Here is a 20364-nt window from a genome sequence, read left to right as displayed (position 1 = left end):
ACGGACCGATGCACTTAAGCTTTTACGCACACACACACGTGAACACACACATGAACACTCTTTCACTCCAGTGTCGTAGTGAAGGTCCTCGATGTCTCCACAGATGGTGTTTGTCTCCTAAAGTCTCCTTGGTGCAGATAAACAGAAAACTGGACAGACCCGTGCAGACCTGCCTCTGGGCTCTGGACATGCATGCATAGATGTGTGTTTGTGTACATCTGTGTGTGTTTGTGTGTTTGCTGGCATTGCTTCACATAAAGGGGGAAGAAGAAGCTAGAGGATAGGAGATGATGAAATGGAGGAGATAAAGATTTCAGCAGCTGTTTATGTTTTTCTAGTAAAAAATGGTCACATTTCACAGGTTGCTGGTTAAGAAGTACCATTTTTACACTAAAAGATGGTTTGTTTATCCGGGCTTTTAAGGCAGATATTGTGTCCAACTGTGCTTTTCACTAGAAGTGTAGGAAGATAACTGTTTTGGCTTTATTAAAAACTAGACAACTGTTGAAATGAACATTTACACTCATCAGTCATAACACTGTGACCGCTGACAGGTGAAGCCAAAACTGATCAAAGGAAGGTCGACTGGATCCAATCCAACATCTGTATGAACATAACTTTATTACCACCGGCCTAATAATGTGTAGGTTCCCCCTTTTGCCACCATAAACAGCTCTGATCCAAAACCTAGGATCCACATAGCCTTTTCATGCTCTGGTTTCAAGCAATCAATGCTTCACTTATGTCTGTAGCATCATTTTTAGCTTACCGGCCAGGGTGTAAGCTATTGTCATCATGCGGCGTCCGTCATCACCGTCGTCTGTCGTCATCTGTCATCCGTTACAAGAATTTCAATCGTCTTCTTCTCTGAAACTACAATTCTGATTGACTTCAAACTTGGTATACAGCTTCTTTATGATGATGTCAACAAAAGTTAGTGAAATTATTTGGATCCGGATCTGATTCTGGATTTGGTGCGACTTTGACAAATTTCCCCATTATAAGAGATAGGAAGTGGATCGATGCAATAACTCAGTAAATATAAATGATATCCACTGTAAATTTCTACAGTCCAGCCCTGATGGGGAGATGACCAAAACATAATGGCCACATGCTGATCAGGATCTTCTTCTGGATCCGGGAACTTACGGAAAATTTAACATGGGCTCTTATAAGGAAAAAATTTCAGTCGTCTTTTTCTCCCAAACTACAGTTCTGATTGACTTCAAACTTGGTGTACAACTTCTTTATGATGATGTCAACACGAGGTATTGAAATGATTTCGATCCGGATCTGATTCTGGATTTGGTGCGACTTTCATACATTTTCCCATTATAAGAGATAGGAAGTGGATTGATACAATAAATCAGTAAGTATCAACGATATCAAGTTGGAATTTGAATTTTTTACAGACCTGATTGGAATATGACCAAAACATGGGCTATTTCTGTAATATAATAAATACACATAACTGGGTGATACTAAATGTCATCTGGATACATTTCCCAAAGCTTTTAATTTGACCGGTAAGCTACAGGGCCATTGGTCCTATTTTTTCATTTGCATGGAACCACAATGAAGAAATTCACCAGGTGATATTTTTAAGAGTCCAGAATCCTCATTAAGGGGTGGTTATGTTGGGGACCAGGGTTTGTGTTCCATTATTTTACCATTTTAATGTCTGCATCTAATGAAACCATAAATGCATCATTATCTCATCGTCTGTCAGACCACCAGACATCAGAAAGTGTTCCCTGATGAAATGTGAACACTGGGGTGAGAATCTGTTAAAGCTGCAGATCCTTTAAGTTCTGTTAGTTTTGAGATGGGAACTCCATTGATCGGACTTGTTTTCCTGGCACATCCAAGAGATGCTTAATTAAACTGCAATCTGCTTCACTCTAACTTGAATTAGTATTTTGACCATCTCCTGAAAAATGGGCCAGTTATTCTTCATTCAGTATAATAGTTGGCCTTATGATGAGTCCCCTTTAGATATTTTACTTTACTACGAGGTGCTTTCAGGTGTTTAACCTTCAGTTTCCATTATAGTCATGTCCATAGACAACCTCCTCTAACATTTGTTTTTATACATCTTCATAAATGTTCCAGTTTTGCTTCAACAGTTCCATTAGCATATTACACTATGAAGCACATTGTTTCTTGACACTGCAGGACATGAATCTTCCATGTCTTTTATTCTCAACAGGTCATTTTTCCTGTGATCCAAATGCATAAGATCCGAACACAACTGAGCCAAGCTACTTACAACTGTGTTCCTGCAGATCTGATCAAATTAAACCTTGTGTTTACATGTTTTTTTCTTATCTGGATATTGAACACATTTTAATACCAGGCATAAATGAGGTTTTCGATACATTATTTGCCAAATGTAAGTCAAAACATCAATAGATTTGAATGGAGATGGTTTACAACTGTATTTTACAGCAGAAACTGCCCTGAACAAAAAGATAGTCGAAATACTATGCATGAGATTAATGAATAATGAAAGTAAAGTATTAGTAACAGCTCTAATGACATATATTAATGGGAGATGTATTGCATACACGCGTCTTTGTCTTCCCTTTTTGAGATAATATACAGGTCCTCATCATGTAAAACATTGTTTTATGGTAAGAATATGATTCAGTAAATGAATGTAAGTCAATGGAACGTCCCCTAAACACACAGATACACAACATGTGTGTTTTGTGTGAAGGTTTTGGAGGAAAGCGAGCCATCTAATGAGCCCCACTGTGAGCCCGAAGCCTGTTTTTCTCCCAAATATTTGATATCGTCTGCTGTCCACACGGGTCATCAGCATTGTGTGTGTGTGTGTGTCCACTGCCAATCAAACGGTTGTTTTTCTGCATGAAAATCAACTCCAATATCATTCAAAAAGCCTCATTTCACAATAAGAGCTCCTCTGTCAGCAGATGACTGACAGCAGAACATTTCAGGTCGTCAGAAGAACCACACAGTGTGTCACAGTCTGAGAGAGGTTTATTAACACAGCAGCTCAAACATATACAGATTTCACTTCATGATGCAATAGAACAGTATGTACATATGCGTAGGTTTCCTTACGCTGCTCCCAAAGAAGCGGATAATTGGGCCAATTTTGGGTCTTATTCACCAGTCCCAGCTACTGCTACTGTATTACCCCAGGGACGTCTTACTGTTCTGAGCCAATTAACTGTCCAAATTATTCTCTAGCGCTGCCTTTCGGAACCCAAAATGGGTTGTGGATCTACTTTTATGCCATCCCCAACTGGCAGAGAAAAATGCACAACAATACTATACAACATAGGTTCATTTCGATGGTTTGCATTTTGTAGATCATTGATTGTGACATCTGTTTTTCCATCACTCTTGATCATGAGTTTATAAAGGTTGTCTTCACTAAAACCCTTGGAAATGCAGAGGAGAGGATTAAATGGGCTTTAGGTGGAGTGGTACTCTGTGACTACATGTCAAAACTGAATAAACTGGACAGACTTGGTCTCAAAACAACAACTGCTGAACCTTACTTTTCAGTTTTAGTTGCAACTGACTTTCTAATGTTTCTCCTCCATCTTTTTACCTTCGCCAAGGAGGTTATGTTTTCATCGGGGTTTGTCTGTTTGTTTGTTTGTTTGTTTGTTTGTTTGTTTGTTTGTTTGTTAGCTAGCAAGATAACTCAGAAAGTTATGAATGGGTTTGATGAAATTTTCAGGAAATGTTGATACTGGCACAAGGAACAAATGATAAAATTTTAGTGGTGATTGGGGGGGGGGGTGTTGATGAAATTTTCAGGAAATATTAATTGTGGCACAAGGACCAAATGAATACATTTTGGTGGTTTTGGGGGGGTGGGGACTGATCTGCCTTGGCGGAGGTCTGCGCTCTCAAACTGCTTTTCTCGTTTGTAATGTTAAATAAGCAAAGAAGTCGTTAAATATCTAGAAGTTCAGGAAATTCATCATATATTCCTTACGTTTGGTCCTCAAAAGACTCCAGATTTCTGCTTTTGGGTCTCGTGCTCTATTATGAGGGGTCTACAAACCTTTATAATCCTCATATTATTGTCTGTATTAATAGTAGTACATGCCAGACTCCAAGACAGTGACTGTTCTTTACAATTTAGCATTCTTGAGCATATGCCAAAAACATTATGGCTCCTGGAGTTAATTTGCAGCCTGCTTCACTTACAGGCAACAATTTATATATGGAAATGTCAGTATATGTTACTAAATGTCAATATTTGGCTATGCAGAAAAAATACACCGTATAATTCATACAGTGACTATCAGACTCAAGAATTCAACAGTCATTTCCAAACATTTTTGCAGTTGTATGAGTCCTTTTTTTTTTTTTACACACGTCTCCTTTGTCATTGTGGTCTATGGAGAACAAGCTTTGTGAGCGTCAGTGTTTGATTTCTTCACCGTTGTACTGTAAAGGGCCACTGAGGGAATTGCTGAGGCCATTTTTAGGGCTTTTAATACATCAAAACTTTGACCGAAAATCCTCCAAAAAGAACAATGATGAAATATTGATCAGAAACCCTTAACAGCCAATTAGAGCTAAACAGTAAATGTCATTAGGCAGATGTTATGTTAGCAATAGCTTGCATGAGCTCCATTTGAAACGAACAATGACACTTTATTTCCATCTAAAATGTGCTCATTCATCTTATCAAACATGACTAAATCCACATTTTTGTTATTTGTTTTTCCGTGATCAACAACACACACAATCAGCAATGATAATACCGCATGTCTGTGTTTGTTTTGCTATTAAGCCACATTTAATGTGGTATGTGGTCCTGAATCCTCAATAACTGTCATGACATGTGTGATCTCCAACATTTTAATACCATTTAAGAACTGAATATGTTCTAATGGTCACCAAGTATAACACATCCACATGCTGATGGATTTTAACTCATAAAGACCCAAACATCCACTGGTGACCAACAGTATCTACTGTTTTAAAATGTTTAATAACTTCTGACCCACTAGTCCTATCAATACATGTAAATAATTGGTGTAAAATACAGTTTACCTTTTCATGGTTATCAGATATGACCCATTTGGACATTCAGAGGCTTCATAGTTACCATGGAAACACCGTCATCTTCTAAAACATTGATTCATCAGTAAAACCCATGGAGTTTGATCAATGACAGTGGATGGAGATACTTAGTTTATATTCAGTTAATGATATATTTTACTGAAAAAATCACATTTTCTTCAGTTTTCTGTGTTTTTAATATAATAACCTTCAACTTTAATCTGAGCTTTTATGGACATCTACATGATCACTAAATTAAATACAGGAAAACACCAGATTTTCACTTAAAAATGCAAAACATAGAACATAATATTTGAGTAAAAAGGTGATAAATCATTTATGGGTTAATGATGGTGCATCACCATGGGATCCATCCAGGACTTGTTGCAATATTCTTATGTAATATTTTGCATTTTTTTTAAAAATGTCAAAAATAAAATTAACTCAATCTGACCACCTCCTCTTCTTCCTCCAGGTGCCAACGCTAAGCTGCGATACCAGATCACTGCAGGAAACACCATGGGAACCTTCGACGTGGAGCCAGAGGTGGGCACCATCTTTGTGGCTCAGCCTCTGGACTACGAGATGGAGCAGCGCTACGAGCTCCGCCTCGTCGCCTCCGATGGGAAGTGGGAGAACGAGACGCTGGTGGTGGTTCAGGTGGTCAACCGTAACGACGAGGCACCTGTCTTTAGCCAGTCAGAGTACCACGCCATCGTGACCGAAGAGCTCACACAGCTGCCCGTCTTCATCCTGGAGGTCAGTGACAGGTCACAGCAGACATTTGAGTTGGATTTACTCTTCGCCTGGAGATGAAAGTCCACATTTGGGCAACATATTTAAGCAAACATGACTGTTAGGAGGGAGATATTAGTGAATAAATGTCATGGATCAATATTTAAAACATCAGGCAGTAAAATATGGTGGTGGTAAATTAGGCTCAAACACATATTTGGTCCTAAGTGTCTTAGTCCAACATTAGGTTTGTTGGTTTAGTAAAGTTCTAATGACCACACATGCATTTCTCTTCTGGATATATGTGAAGTATGTACACCATTAAATACAAAGGTTTCAGGGAAAAAAACAGCTCTTATAAACCAAAGTGTTAGTATTTAGTGTGACCTCCCTTTGCACTTAACATGTCTTTAACCCTTTTGTTCAGACAATATAATAACTCAGATGTTTTATACTAGGTTTCATTCAACATGTCAGATGTTTCTAATACTTCGTGCTGATTCTTGTCATGGGGTCAGGGGTCACACTACAGAGTGACTTTAACCTTTAGAACCCATTTAGTTCAGTGTTTTTAAGGCTGTGGACATAATTCAGGTATTTTCTTGTTGTGTATAAAGAAAACAGAATGAGTAATAAATATGTATTCTCATTTCAACCCTGCAAAAACAACAAAACTAAAAGAGGACTGAAACTTTTGCACAGTATTGTAGAACCAGTGTAATTTACATAGGCTGAAGTGTAGTTTCCTTTTGGGCACACCTTACCCACAGCTTCAGTCAGTGTAAAATGTTCAGTGGTGAGTTCATGTTCAGCAGGAAAAATCAACATTTTAACTTTACTGGTGATGTTTTTGTGAACTTAAATTGCATGCATTGATCATTAGGTTGCATTGACCGTGAAAACTAAACACACTGATCTGTTGTCATATAAATATTTTAGTTATAAAATTCCACATTCTGATAATTGGCTGCTTGTTAATTTTCAAAGAAGCTTTTCCACATTATTTCTGGAAGTTAGATTTCGAGGTGGAGCTTTGGCAGCAGAAGCAGAGTTTTTATAGAAGTCTTCTGCATTTATAATGTTATTTTATTGATTTCGTCTTCATATTTCACTTTAGACCTGCTTTAATTGCTGAGTATGTTTGATAAGGTTTCTTTTAATGATAGAGTATGTACTATATTGGACCGGATCTTTTTAGTGGTGATAATCTGGAATCCAGCTCCTGATGTGAGCAGTTCTTGGGTCTACACAAACAAAGTCTTGATGCCTTTCTGGAGCCAGTTTTTTGTTGTCCAAGAGTTTGTTTGTTCGGTGAAACACAAAAAATCAGTTTGAGATTAGGCGGAAGCTCTGAACCAGACTTCCTTCTGCTATGGTGGAAAATGAGTATTATACTGTTTTTATGCCAAACATTAGTATGAATGATGACGTTTTTTTTTTTTTTCTTTTCACTGTGAACTCACTAAAACTTGAAACATACTCCTTACACACTGTGCTGTTTTGTGTTTTCAGTGTCACATTCAACATTCCCAAACACATCTTCTCAAAATCCTCAGACTGTCTCATTTAATTGTCCTTCCAGTGTTGCATCTCACACAATACGAAGAACAAAATTGCTAAGTATTTATTCGGAACTGTAAAAAAATGTGTAAAAAATGTAGATATTTACACATCAACATTGCAGAGGAAAAAGAAAATGGACACAGACACACAGCTGTTTCCACCACTGCTGATCAGTGCTGGAGTCAATAAATACAAAACTTATGACGACTGCAGATTCATTTGACCCACGAATGAAAACCTTTTGTACCAGTTCATACTGAAGTCAAACCCTGGAGTTGATGGGTCTTTTGTACTGTGTAAAGGACAACAAAGAGTGGATGAACGGAGGGGGTTTCATACTTAGGTTGAACTGCAGTGCACATTTTAGATACACAAAGGTTTTTTTTTATTGCATTAAACCAAAAGAAAGTCAGACTAAGTTGAACTGTCTTCAATTTAACAGCCTCTCAGAATGAAAAGTGTTAAAGCTCTGCAGCATCTGGCCTCATTATGAGAGTTAAAAAGGTTGAAAATCAATTTATTTTCCTTGTTAGAACCACAATGCAGTGATGTTGAGTCCACATGTAACCAGTGTATACCCTGCCTTTTCACCCAAGTGCATGCTGGGAAACCGTTTTGCCGCTCTGTGACCCTGTTCAGCTGTAAGACGAAACATGGAAACCTCTGCTCCTGAACTCACAACGGTCATAAAGGAGCCTATTGAGTAAAAAGTCAAAGTTTATATGAACAATATGTGAAAATGTATCAGGTTTAACACAGACAAATCTAATAGTGCTGGTCGTCGTGGTTACAGAGGCCAATTAGCCTGCAGCGACACCTCGGCATAGATCCAGTGTCCTCATGCTAACACATCACACATGCTGTTTTTAACGCCCCGTCCCACCTGACGGCTTGGAACATGAAAAGTTCCAGCAGAAAGTCAGACCTCTTTCTTCTTCTTCTTCTTCCGTGGCTTTCACCCGCCTTTCGTCACACCTATCTCCGGTAATTCACAGTAATATGCATGTGCCGCCAAAGTAAATCAGATTAAAAAGGTGGGAGAGGGCAGGGAAGTAATCCCCGTCAGAGAGGCATGTGTCACCGGCCTGCTTCCCCTCGCCTGCTGGAATTGATTTGATGTGCGCTCGGTTCCTCTCTAACGCTCCCAATAGTCTTTGCGGCACATGGCGTCCAGCCCCTCCCCGAGCTCTCAGCCCTGTGTATTAATACAATTCAGCAGATAGCGAACTGGGGAAGAAAATCCAATTTGAAATGAATATTTTTTGACTTCACCTGCGCGGCATCCTCCTCCGCAAGGCTGCTCATCTTCAATATTGTCTACCTGCATCACGTTTGTCAGGAATGCAAAGGAGGCGGAGGGGGGACTTCAAAGGCTCCTGTAAACAAACCCTCTGGTGGGAGAAGAGCACAAGAAGGTTAAAAGTCTACCTTTTCTGGCTTTTGTTGGCTGGTATTAACTTTTAATTGCATTGTGTGCTGCGCTGACAGATGTGAGAGTTTGTCGTCCGCTCATTCTCAGCGATAGCAGGAAGGCAGGTTAATTAAGCAAACAGGACAAAGCAGCAGAAGAGTGTTTATTCCTGTGTGTTGCCACAATCAGCCTCCTGCCTCATGTCCTATTTGCTGGGCCTGACATTTGTGTACATAATGAAAAAGCAATTTAACTGTTTTGATAAGAGAACAAAAAGCAGCACGGATTTTAAAGGAGAGTGGCATTGCTGCTTGTTTCTACAAACATTTTCCACTGCAGTCTTCGTACACTTACATGCAGTTTAGTACAAGAAACGGTGATGTTGGTGCGGTTTTGTGTGGTTTTCAGGTTAAACAGGCGTGTTTGCAGTTTCTGTGAAGGTACAAGTCCTAACACTGTGTAACTTGGAGCTATTCAATCCTTTTTTGGAAATGAATAAATGTACTTCAGTTCTTTTCATAATTGGAGTTCTGGGATGTGAACCTCCAGTTATTAGACAGTAGATATGTAATGAAAAACTTTACAAGTGCCTTTTCACTTTAAGAACAAAAATCTTCCTGCTTGTAAGTTATTTTTAAATTAAGGGAAAGGAAATATAATTAAATAGGGTTGTTACATAGCAATGAGTTGAAATTGTGATTACAATATAAAACAAGAAAAGCACTCGGAGAGTGCAGACCTCCGCCAAGACAGATCATTCCCCCCGATCACCACCAAAATTTAATCATTTCTTCCTTGTGCCAGTATCAATATTTCCTGAAAATTTCATGAAAATCCATCCATAACTTTTTGAGCTATCTTGCTAACAAACAAACACGCATGCACGCAAACACACAAAACAAAGCAATCACAGTACCTCCTGGCTGAGGTAATGATTTCAGTTTTGCATAATTGAGGAATATAATAACATTTTTGACTTATTTTTGTATGTTTATTTCTTTTGCATTGTTGATTTTTTGAGTAGTTCAATTAAGGGAAACAGGATAAGCAAAAACAAATTTCTCTTGACTTCAGCTTATTCCTATTTTGGTTACTGATTTTAGAAAAATGTTTCTTGAAATAGCCTCATCGTCATCCTAAGAATAGACTTCTGATCAGCAACAATTAAAATTAACATTTTAACATGGTCATCACTGTCCTAATGAGATTATTGCATAGAAATGGATATTTATTTTCCAGACCAGCTTGTGTCATTGAGGAGACTACTACTGTTTTTACTGTTTAACTGATTTTGCATCATTTCCTGTCTAACCTGTTCAGGTATCAGCTACTGATCCAGATCAAGAGGCCGACCAGACTGCTCTCCGTTACTCTCTCCATGGTCAGGGCGCTGGTGGTGAGTTCACCATCGATGAGCGCACTGGGAGAATCTACGCACAGCGTCGCCTGGACCGGGAAGAGCGTCCGGCTTGGAGATTCCTTGTCCTGGCCACAGATGAAGGTGGTTCAGGACTAACAGGATTCGCTGATGTGTTTTTAGAAGTTCGTGATGTCAATGACAACGCACCGTTCTTCCCTTGCCCAGCGCTGGAAGTAGATGGATGTTTTGTCGGCCACGTGCCTGAGAATTCCCCGGCCGACACTTCTGTCATGGAGATGCGCGCAATGGATCTGGATGATCCCAACGAGGGCAGGAACGCAATGCTGACCTACAGCATCACCAAGAACGTCCGCAATGAGATCAACCTCAACCTGTTCTCCATCAACGCCACCACAGGGACCATCTACACGGTCCTACGTTCACTGGACCGGGAGCTGGAGGACCAGTATCTGGTGGTGGTGGAAGCCAGGGATGGAGGCGGTTTGGTGGGGACGGGGACAGCCACCATCATGGTTTCAGATGTCAATGACCACCCACCTGTCTTTACTCAAAGGGTCTACACCACCCAGGTGAGTCCACACCAGTTTTTTAATGTTATGATTCTTTAAAGGCATTATGATTCATTAATATGTCTCAATCAATAAGACATTGAGATCCGTTTGTATATTTTTTTAAGAGATTTCGATGAACAACATTACTACCTAAATTTACTTACAATTTGTTTTAGTTAGTTTTGAAACACAGAATACAGTTTCAGTTTGAGTTTTTTTTGTAAAGCCTCAACTTTAACTTTGCCTTTTGTCCACCTTTGTGTTTTGTTCCTTCTGTTCGAAATAAAAATTCATCATAATCATAATCTTATCTCTCAGGTGACCGAGGACCTGGAGGTGAACAGCGAGGTCCTTGTTGTTTCTGCCACAGATGGAGATGAGGGCGAGAATGCCGTGGTAACCTTCAGCATTGTCGGGGGAGACGAAGACAGGAAGTTCTTTGTGGAGACAGATAAGGTGAACCGCCGTGGTGTGATTAAACTGAAGAAGAAGGTCGACTTCGAGAAGCCTCATGAGCGCACGTTCAACCTGACACTGAAGGCTGAGGACGCTGACTTCTTCAGTCTGGCCTACTGCCTCGTTCAAGTGGAGGACTCCAATGACCACGCCCCTGTGTTCTTCCCACAATTCTATGAAGCACCAGCCATGTCTGAAGACATACCTGTGGGGACTATTGTTGCTCAGGTGACGGCGTCTGATCTGGACTCAGGCCTGAATGGAAAGTTTTCGTATAGTATCTCCAAAGAGTCTGACCCCTACAGTCAGTTCCTGGTGGAGCAGTCTGGTTGGGTGGTGGTGGCTGATTCTTTAGATCGGGAGAAAATCTCACAGCACAGGATCATGGTCCTCGCCACCGACGCCGGCAGCCCAGCACTGACTGGCACCGCCATCGTCATGGTAACTGTCCTCGATGTCAATGACAATGGGCCAGAATTTGAGGTCCAGTACAAACCGGTTGTTTGGGAAAACACAGCAGCACCACAGCCTGTACGAATGAATGAAACGTCGCTCCTCCTCCATGCCACAGACCGTGACACATCCACCAATGGCAGCCCGTTCTCCATCCGCCTCCTCATGCTCACCTCAGACGCCACAAACTTCAACCTGACCGACTTTAGGAATGGCAGTGCTGCCATCACTGCCCTCCGAACCTTTGACCGTGAGCGTCAGAAGGAGTACCGCCTCCCGATTCTGATGATTGACAGTGGCTCTCCTCCAATGAGCTCCACCAGCACACTTACGGTTGTCATTGGCGACCGGAACGACCACCCCCACTCACCAGGACACACCAACTTCATCGTCTACAGCTATGAGGGTAGGTTCCTCCATGCGGTGATCTATTTCACACACTGTGGGGGCAGTCATGGTCTAGAATGTCGGAGGATCGGCTTGTGACGAAAGGGTCGCCACTTCAGTTCCTCATACCAGCAGAGAAATTGTTGGCTAAGGCACTCAATCCCCCACTTGCTCACCAGGCATCTGAAATGGCAGTCCGTGGCCCCTAGTCTGCAGTGTGTGGTGTTCCTAAATGTTCCACTAGTGATGGGATCAATGCAGAGGATGGACTTCAGTGTGTGTTTGTTGCATGTCCACATGTGAAATATACTGACAAGTGAAGATTCTTAATTCTTCTTCTAATAAAACAGTGACATTTCATTTAACAAAAGAAAACAACAGCAGACACCACTAAACTCAAAAAAATTAAGCAAGAAAGAAATAAGAAATGTTACATGTTCACTGAGTTGAAACCAAAAGTAGGAGTTGGTTGATTTTTTTCAAGTTGATGCAAAAAATCCACTACTCCTACAGCACAATGGACAACACTGAGGTGCTACGTGTTAAAACAAGCACAGATTAAACCAGGTCACACATACACAGACAGTACTGGACTGTGTAAATTCCTTGCTTCTGTCTGTACAGAGGATGTTGACGATAACTAAGAGCATTACAACACAGAAAATTTCCAGACCAATTTGTTAAAAGACTCATTCTGTCTTCAGGAGACTCTCTCTAGCCCTGGAGGTATTTGTAAACAGAGAAGGAAACGTTTCTGATTCACCATCTCAGGTGAGAGTTCACCCTTCGGTCTGAGCGAATGAACCGGTGTCCTACTGGTCTCTGAGGAGCTCTAAACCCATTTCCCTCCCAGCCTCCCCATGAAGTGCTCCGCTGTAGTGTTTTTAAGACTGTAGTCGTCACAGTCGGCTGCTCTCAGCCTCCCTCTCCTCTCCAGCCCACATCACTTATTTAACGTTTCATACCATCTGTCAGCCCGCTGTAATTTGCTGGAAAAACGAAGCTTTTCTGTAATGTATTTTTAGTGGATTCCCTCTCTCCAGGGCCTATTCCACATGAAAGTACATTAACCCGCTAATACGAATCCATCACGTACCTCAACAACATGCCATGAAGCAAACAATTAACTCCAGCTTAAGTCCCAGGTTTGACGTTGACATAAACAGGAGCCATTTTTAAAAGGCAGCTGATTTCATGGCTAAAGAGATTACAGCGCTGCGTTCGGCTTTTTTTGGGAGATGGGGAGAAAAACACTGCGCGAGCGTTTCTAATGTGTGCACGTCTTCCCGCTGTGCTGTCAAACCATGACCATGCGTGCCAATGAGGCGTCGCCCGCCACCTTATCTCCATAAAAAGGCCTCTGTCACTTTTAATACTCACTTTGTACCGCAGGGATCCATCGCACTCAAAACTAATTCCTCTCAAAGTAAATGCATTTTTTGACTTTTTTGTGTGTCTTTTACTTCCCCCACCTCCCTCCTGACAGGTATTCTCCCGACGACGGTGCTCGGACAAGTTCAATCCCCCGACCTTGATGACTGGAGCGAGAAGGAGTACAGATTCGAAGGCAAACCATCCAGGTACTTTGATCACTTCTGGTTCAAACTCTGGAGAAGGTGACACAAAGACATAGAAAACGAAGTAGAACTTAGACGTGTGGGTTACTGATGTAGAAAGTTAAGAGAGGAAAGTAATGGGGCCGAAAGGATAGAAAAGGTGTAAGACGTGGTGCTGCTAATGCTCAAGAACTTTGTTTTTCTTTACTTTAGTAACACAGTACTGGAATAAGTACTTTTATTGCAGCACTATACTTTAAATCTGATCTATTTGACTAATTCCTGTTTCTGTAAATTCATACATTTACATTTACATTTACTGCACTACATTCATCTGACAGCTTTAGTTCCTTTTATAGTATTTCTTTCTCTTCGTGTCCATTGAAGTCCATAGATTTCCAAATATTTGAGTGATTGTGATAAATGAAAGATGAAGTGTTTCCATCAAATAAAGTCATGGATTCACTGGAAAATGCTTTTCACACAGCTGCAATCAGGGTTGTTTCAACTTAAAAGATGCATGATTTTCACAGGACACTGATGCTACAAACATGTGATGATCTTACAGAATATGATGCATTGCTGTGGATTAAACTGAAGTAGTTCATATGGGTTGTAAAAGAAACATACACATGAAAATAGCAGTAAAATGACTCAAACACATCAGATATAATAGTGCAACACTGTCAAGGACCACTTGACCTGACTTTTCATACATTAAGTATTTGACTGATAATACTTGCATGCTTATATTGAAAGACGGTTCGAAATTCACAACTTTTACTTGTACTTGAGTATTATCACGATGTGTATCCGTGGTTTTGCTGAAGGAAATTATATGAATACCACCAATTCAAATTAAGCTGACCATCAAGTTATTAGTGTCTCAAAAAAAGTCAAACAAAAGTCTCAGTCTTCCTGTTTGTTCACAGTTCCGTTTCATCAGATACAACTGTAGTGAGTAATAATTCTCTATTGATAATAGTGATTTGGTTTGAAGTTGCTACAGATGATATTTAGCAACACAACAAGAGTTTCTTCTACAGAAACAAACATTGATCTCCACATGTAAAAAACTTTGACTGATGCACTGCAAGTAGATTTTCCTTTTACATTGTTAGGAATCATTGATCTGAACAGGAATCAAGTTGCAGATTTCAACCAAATGGATAAAGAGAAGACTAATTTCTTGAAAAATAGTTAAAAAAAAAAAAAGAATGAGCAAGCTACTGCAAGTTATAGTTTTTTGTCTGTGTTTTGTGTGGTATTGGCTGAAAGATCACAAACTACTGGAAAATGGTGTATATAAATGTAATTTGTGAAATTTATAAGGAGTAAAGTAAGACATTGTTCTTCAAAGTTAAATAGTTGTAGGGAAAATAACTTCAATACACTCTCAAACATAGTAGATAATGGTAATGTACCTGAAAACTGTCCATCCTGAGCTATTGTAGAAACATGATGGACTCAGTGAAGATGACCTTCTCACTATGAAGATATAAAAGACTACTTCTAAGGCAACAAAACCACCATGATTTATATTTTCAGGGGATTAAATACTTATGATTATTAATGCAATTAGATCCTCCTAAATTCCCCATAATCTTGTGCATTTAAGCTTGAGTTTGCCACAAGTTTGTACTTTCAGAAGAACTCCCTCTTTAAGAAGTCCAAAGGGGAATGTTAGAGTAGCTAAACGATCAACAGAAGAGTAAAATCCCTGAGGAGATTATTCGCGGCCTTTTGTCTTAATGCACACAGTCCTGTTCGGAATGCTCTGAATGAAAGCGTTGGATGCGTGGCAGACATAAAGCTGATTTAGAATGAGTTGGAGCTCGTTTAAAGTGTCCCCGTCTCAAGTGACACACAGCAGGAGATGCATAAAGACGAGGAGGGGAAAGAAAAGAGCTACACAGGAGCTGACACATTTAAAACACAGAGGCAGAGACAGTACAGAGGTGCAGAAAGTGGGACAGAGAAACAGGCAGTTTGAAGGAAGAAACAAAGACAGAGTGAAAGAGAATGAAAGGGCAGAGGACAAGGAGGAGAGACAGATAGAAAAGGGGATCTGACTTGTCAGGGAACAGTGCTATTAATACTTCATAACCAGCGGTATTGAAAATTCCCAGTGAAGCGCAGCGAGGGCGCGCTCGTTTTGTTTGATGAGGCGAGGCTTCATGCGGACGCGTTGAAAGGAGAGCCTGATTGCGCTCGCTGCCACCTTCCCTTCTAACGAGATACCTACAAGCAGGGACGACAAGGAACGGCCGAGAACAAAGGCTGCAGCCGAGAGAGAATTACCATCGATGCTCCACAGCCGCCGCCGCCACTCATCACGGCAGCAGGCTGAGAGCAATTTGCTCACAGTGTGGCTCGGGTTCACATGGCATGTTATTTACATAGAGATCTGATGACAACCAGGGAAAATAAGGAGCAGAACAAAGTGTGCAGGTGAGAGGAGGATACCCCAGTGGGAAGATAACAACCTCAACTCAGGAGAAAAGATGACAAACAGCAGAGGAAGAGGACATCGGCTGCCCCCCTGCACCGAGACGTTTGCACCAAAAACTCAAACTCAAACTAAAAGTGACAATTAAATCTAAATAAAAACTACAGTGAACAATGCAGCATGGACAAAATGGAAAGTTATGTTGGTTTTTTGTTTCACCCAGAGTTACTTATTAATGGTGAATAATATTACTACAATATTGCTCAATATGGTAATAATAATCAAATCTTTTCTAGCTATACCTTAAAAAGCACAAAGTAGCCCTAAAATTTAAGAAAAACTCAACTAAAACTTCCACCACATAAGAATGAAACAACTTGCAGTCGAAAACCTGACTACAGCCAGAAATAAAAACTTTACCTAAAACATGAAAAACTCCAATTATTTCATATAATGTGTCATCATTTCTAAAATTGTCTCTTATATTACACAGTTTACAGTAGTACTTTTGTCATTTGTACAGTGATTTGCAATCTTGTATTTTTCCAAGAGTTCAGATGATGGCTCTTAAAATGAAGCCAACAGTTTACTATGTTGAAGTGTAATACCACTGATGACCACTAGATGCTGCCCCATAAAGCCCTGTTTGCCAAAGACTTAAATAGAACTTCTCACTAATATTTGTATGACAATAGTATTTTTCCAAAAGCCACTTATGTCTCATATGAACCCTCTAGTAAGTGTTAAGGTCCATTTTTAATTCTTTCCTCCTTTAATATGATCTCAGAGCCACTGAGTCGGACTTCCAGAGCTTCTGTTTATTGAATAAAACACACTTTAGACTGTATTTGTGGTTGATGACTTACACTACTAAACCAGTAACATGACTTTGTCGCACAATGCTTACTGAGGTTTTAGCACTTTGCTGACTCAGGAGGCTAGTGTTTAGCATTAGCACATCCTTGACCCCTTCTGCCTCCACAGCTCTGCTCCTTTATAATATAGTCACTTCCAGCTAACATTTTTGAGGATATTTCCCCAATTTAAAACATATATTAACTGACCTGCCTGTTATTTCCTCTTGTTTACATTTAGTCAGTGAGTGTTGAAGGGTTTGAACCTTCAACATGTGACCCCTTCCTTCAAACCTTTGGCTTCACTTTGTTAATGAATCTGTCTGCTCTGATCTCTGAAGGTCTGCGTCTTATAACAGGGTTAAACACTTACATGAGCCCTGTGGCACACATTCAGGACCAGGTTTAGACTTGATCCACGTCCCTGGTGTGTCTGCGTCGAGGGCGCCAACTTTTGCCAGATCAAGACGCTCCACATGGATCTGTGTTGGAGCATCTGGTCTGGGTTTGATCTGAGGAAGGGTTTATCCAGATATATGATCTCAGGGAAAAAAACATGAAAACCAGCATCAGTGCAGTCGTCAGTTCAATGTCCAGGCTCTGCTCATGTTTTTATATAATTTACAGTCTGTCCAGAACCACTGGGTCCCCAACACTGATCCACTGCTTGAAGCTTTGGTGTTTTTTTCTGGTTAGTCTCCATGAGTCTCATGTAAGTTTTAGTGTGAAGCATGTAATGACAACAGTGAGCCTCTGATTTATGGAGAAACTGAACTGGCCTGCACAGTTTCACAAAGATATAGACATAACAAACTGTCGAATTCAGAGAGATGTCTACATTCATCAGTGCACAAGAAATGTATTTGTTGAATATAGACTATGGTACAGTTAATTCCAATTAAACAGACACTGATAGGATATTTTATAAACTATCTATTGGCAGAAGTTTGCACCGGCTAATATTAACAGTAGGCATCTTAACTGTAAATATGGTCTAGAGGGAAGATGAATTACTTACACATAGACTAGGTCAGTGTGATGCTCATTTACATATATATTGACTGATTTGAGTTTGATGTTCAGTGATTCAGATTTGATTATTGAAATATTCAATTGCTCAGACTTGTGTTAAGGTCAAGTGTTATCCAAGGAAAAAAAATTCAGATACGCTTGAAACTTTTTTGGAAAGGCATGGTGACAATGACCAAATAATTGCCTTTTGCCTGTTTTTCCTGTTGTTACTGTATTGTTTTTTTTTTAAATCCTGGATCTCTGAAGGGGTCTTCGACTGAGTAACTGCATCCAAAACGTGGACTTTATATAATGAGTGGACAGAGGAACCATCATGCCACACTTTGGTTTCTCAACAGATGAGTGTTTTGAAGTCAGTAGTGTTTGTTTTGGTCATTACTATGTCGACTTTTGGAGCCTTTTGGCCATAATGGGCCAGAGCTGCCAGAACATGAGGGGTCATGGGTGAGCTAATGCTAAATGTGAGCATACTGACTCAGGAAAATGGTAAATGCCATAGTTTTGTAGCCTTGTGAGCCTAACTTTTTAGTGAAGATGTTTATCAGGGGGGAAAAACATGTTTAATTCAACAAACAGAAGCTCTGAAAGTCCAGCTTAGCAGGTGAGGGAGCTGTCAATCACAAAGCTTCTATTCGACCTGAGGTTTGTTTGAGTCAGTTAAAATTTTGCAAATGGACCATTACACTTATAGATGTTCCACTAAAATAAATGAGTCCAGAATGACTCCTGAAAAAAAAAAAAGTGCAGTGTGAGTCTGTGAGAGCCAGGATGTTTTGTAGCAGCATCTAGTGGGTATTAATAAGTGGGTTAAGGGTATTACACTTTAACACACTGAAGGATTGGCAGACATCTTTGCTACTTGACTCAACCACTCAGCTCTGTTTGCCTCAACAGAAAATACTTCAGTTTGGAAGAAGAGAATCAGATTTGTTTCAAAATACATGTTAGGCAATAGTTTCTGGAAACAGTTAATGAGCTTTTCATCAGGTCTGCAAATAGGATTTTTTTGGTGGGATCAATAAACAACAAGGAAAAATTCTGTTTTCTATGAGTTTACCAGTTTTCTGCGAGTAATTCCTGTCAGTATTTGATTATTTATTGTGTTTTGACCATTCTGTTATTATATACTTTTCTGTAAAACATGTGGTGTCTAATCTCTCTGTGCTCTTTCTTCTTCTCAGGTTGTTCAGTCTAAACCAGAGTTCGGGTCAGCTCAGTATCAGAGAGGGGGCTCCTCCTGGGTCATACCAGCTCCAGATCCGAGTGTCGGACCGAACCTGGCCCGATGTCACCTCCACGGTCCAGGTGGATGTCACAGAGCTGAAACAGGATGCCCTGCAAAACGCCGCATCCATCCGCCTCAACAGTAAGGAGACTTAACTAAGGATTTAACCTGCGTTATTCAAGACAGCATGGCATTTTTATCACCATTTTGTCCCATATGTTGAAACAGAGAATACAATGAGTTATATCAGAGTAAAATGAATATCCTCCTGAGAACCAGCAATGCAAAAAAAAATTACATAATAATTATGCTGTTTTCAATCAAGGCAATTATTGAATGTAAAAAACGCCAAAACCTTTAATTTGCTGGAGGATATAACATGTGAGTCATTGATCTAACAAGAAATTAAGATGCAGATTAAGCTGTTAGTTTAGTTCACTTTTGTTCATTTTGTAAATTTTGTACTTATTTTGTCATGTGTAATAGATCTGTGTGACTACAACATGTACTTGTTCTTCTATTAATGATGTTATATGTGTTTCTTAGACAGACCTGCTGAATAAGATTGCACTGTTGATTACATGCACTATTTGCACAGAACCATAACTGGTACCGTTATACCTCACTCAAAACCATTTGGTTTTGTACGCATTGTACACTGAATATTGTATATTTTGAAAAATGTGATAGTCCACTGTAACACTATCTTACTTGTTCATTTATTTTATTTTTTACTGCATGTTTCTCACCTACTCCTTTTTCTATTTATGCACCAGACCACTGAAGCAAATTCCTAGTAATGTGAACCCTGTTTACTTCCATGGCAATAAACATGATTCTGACATTATATTTGATTTTAAGTCTGTGTCGGTATCAGATAATGAGTTGATGAATCGGTCATTTTCTTCCAGACCTGACCGTAGACCAGTTTTTCAGCAGTGGTCCAGGCGAGGAGAGTGGTTTCTTCCGTCTGGGTCGAGTGTTAGCCGAACTCCTCCAGACGTCACCGGAAAACGTCCAGGTCTTTTCTGTGAGCGACTCCAGCCGCCAGGGGGAGAAGGAGATCAGTGTCTGGTTCGCGGCCCATGGTTCGCCATATTACAAGACAGAGAAACTGCAAGGCTACGTGGCGGTAAACAGAGCCAAGGTGAGGAGGAAAATGTGTCATGACATTTAAATAGAGGTTGTATTTTTCAGTCAAGTAAATGTAATATCTGTCACTTAAAGTGTATTTATTTTCTGTTAAACATTGCTGA

The 20364-nt window shown here is 40.1% G+C and overlaps 1 protein-coding gene across 1 annotated transcript in view; it reads left to right on the top strand.

Moving 5' to 3' along the window:
• Window positions 1-20364, top strand: part of LOC115435949 (neural-cadherin) — a 241626-nt gene that overhangs the window by 199087 nt on the left and 22175 nt on the right. The window contains 6 exon segments of the mRNA XM_030158588.1: window positions 5531-5814; window positions 10085-10714; window positions 11015-12011; window positions 13479-13572; window positions 19065-19249; window positions 20020-20255. Coding sequence (XP_030014448.1) covers window positions 5531-5814; window positions 10085-10714; window positions 11015-12011; window positions 13479-13572; window positions 19065-19249; window positions 20020-20255 — 2426 coding nt within the window.

This window comes from Sphaeramia orbicularis, chromosome 16 (genome assembly GCF_902148855.1).
Source record: "Sphaeramia orbicularis chromosome 16, fSphaOr1.1, whole genome shotgun sequence".
NCBI classification, from domain to species: Eukaryota; Metazoa; Chordata; class Actinopteri; order Kurtiformes; family Apogonidae; genus Sphaeramia; species Sphaeramia orbicularis.
Note: the sequence above shows the minus strand (reverse complement) of the source record. Positions and strands in the feature narration are given on the sequence as shown.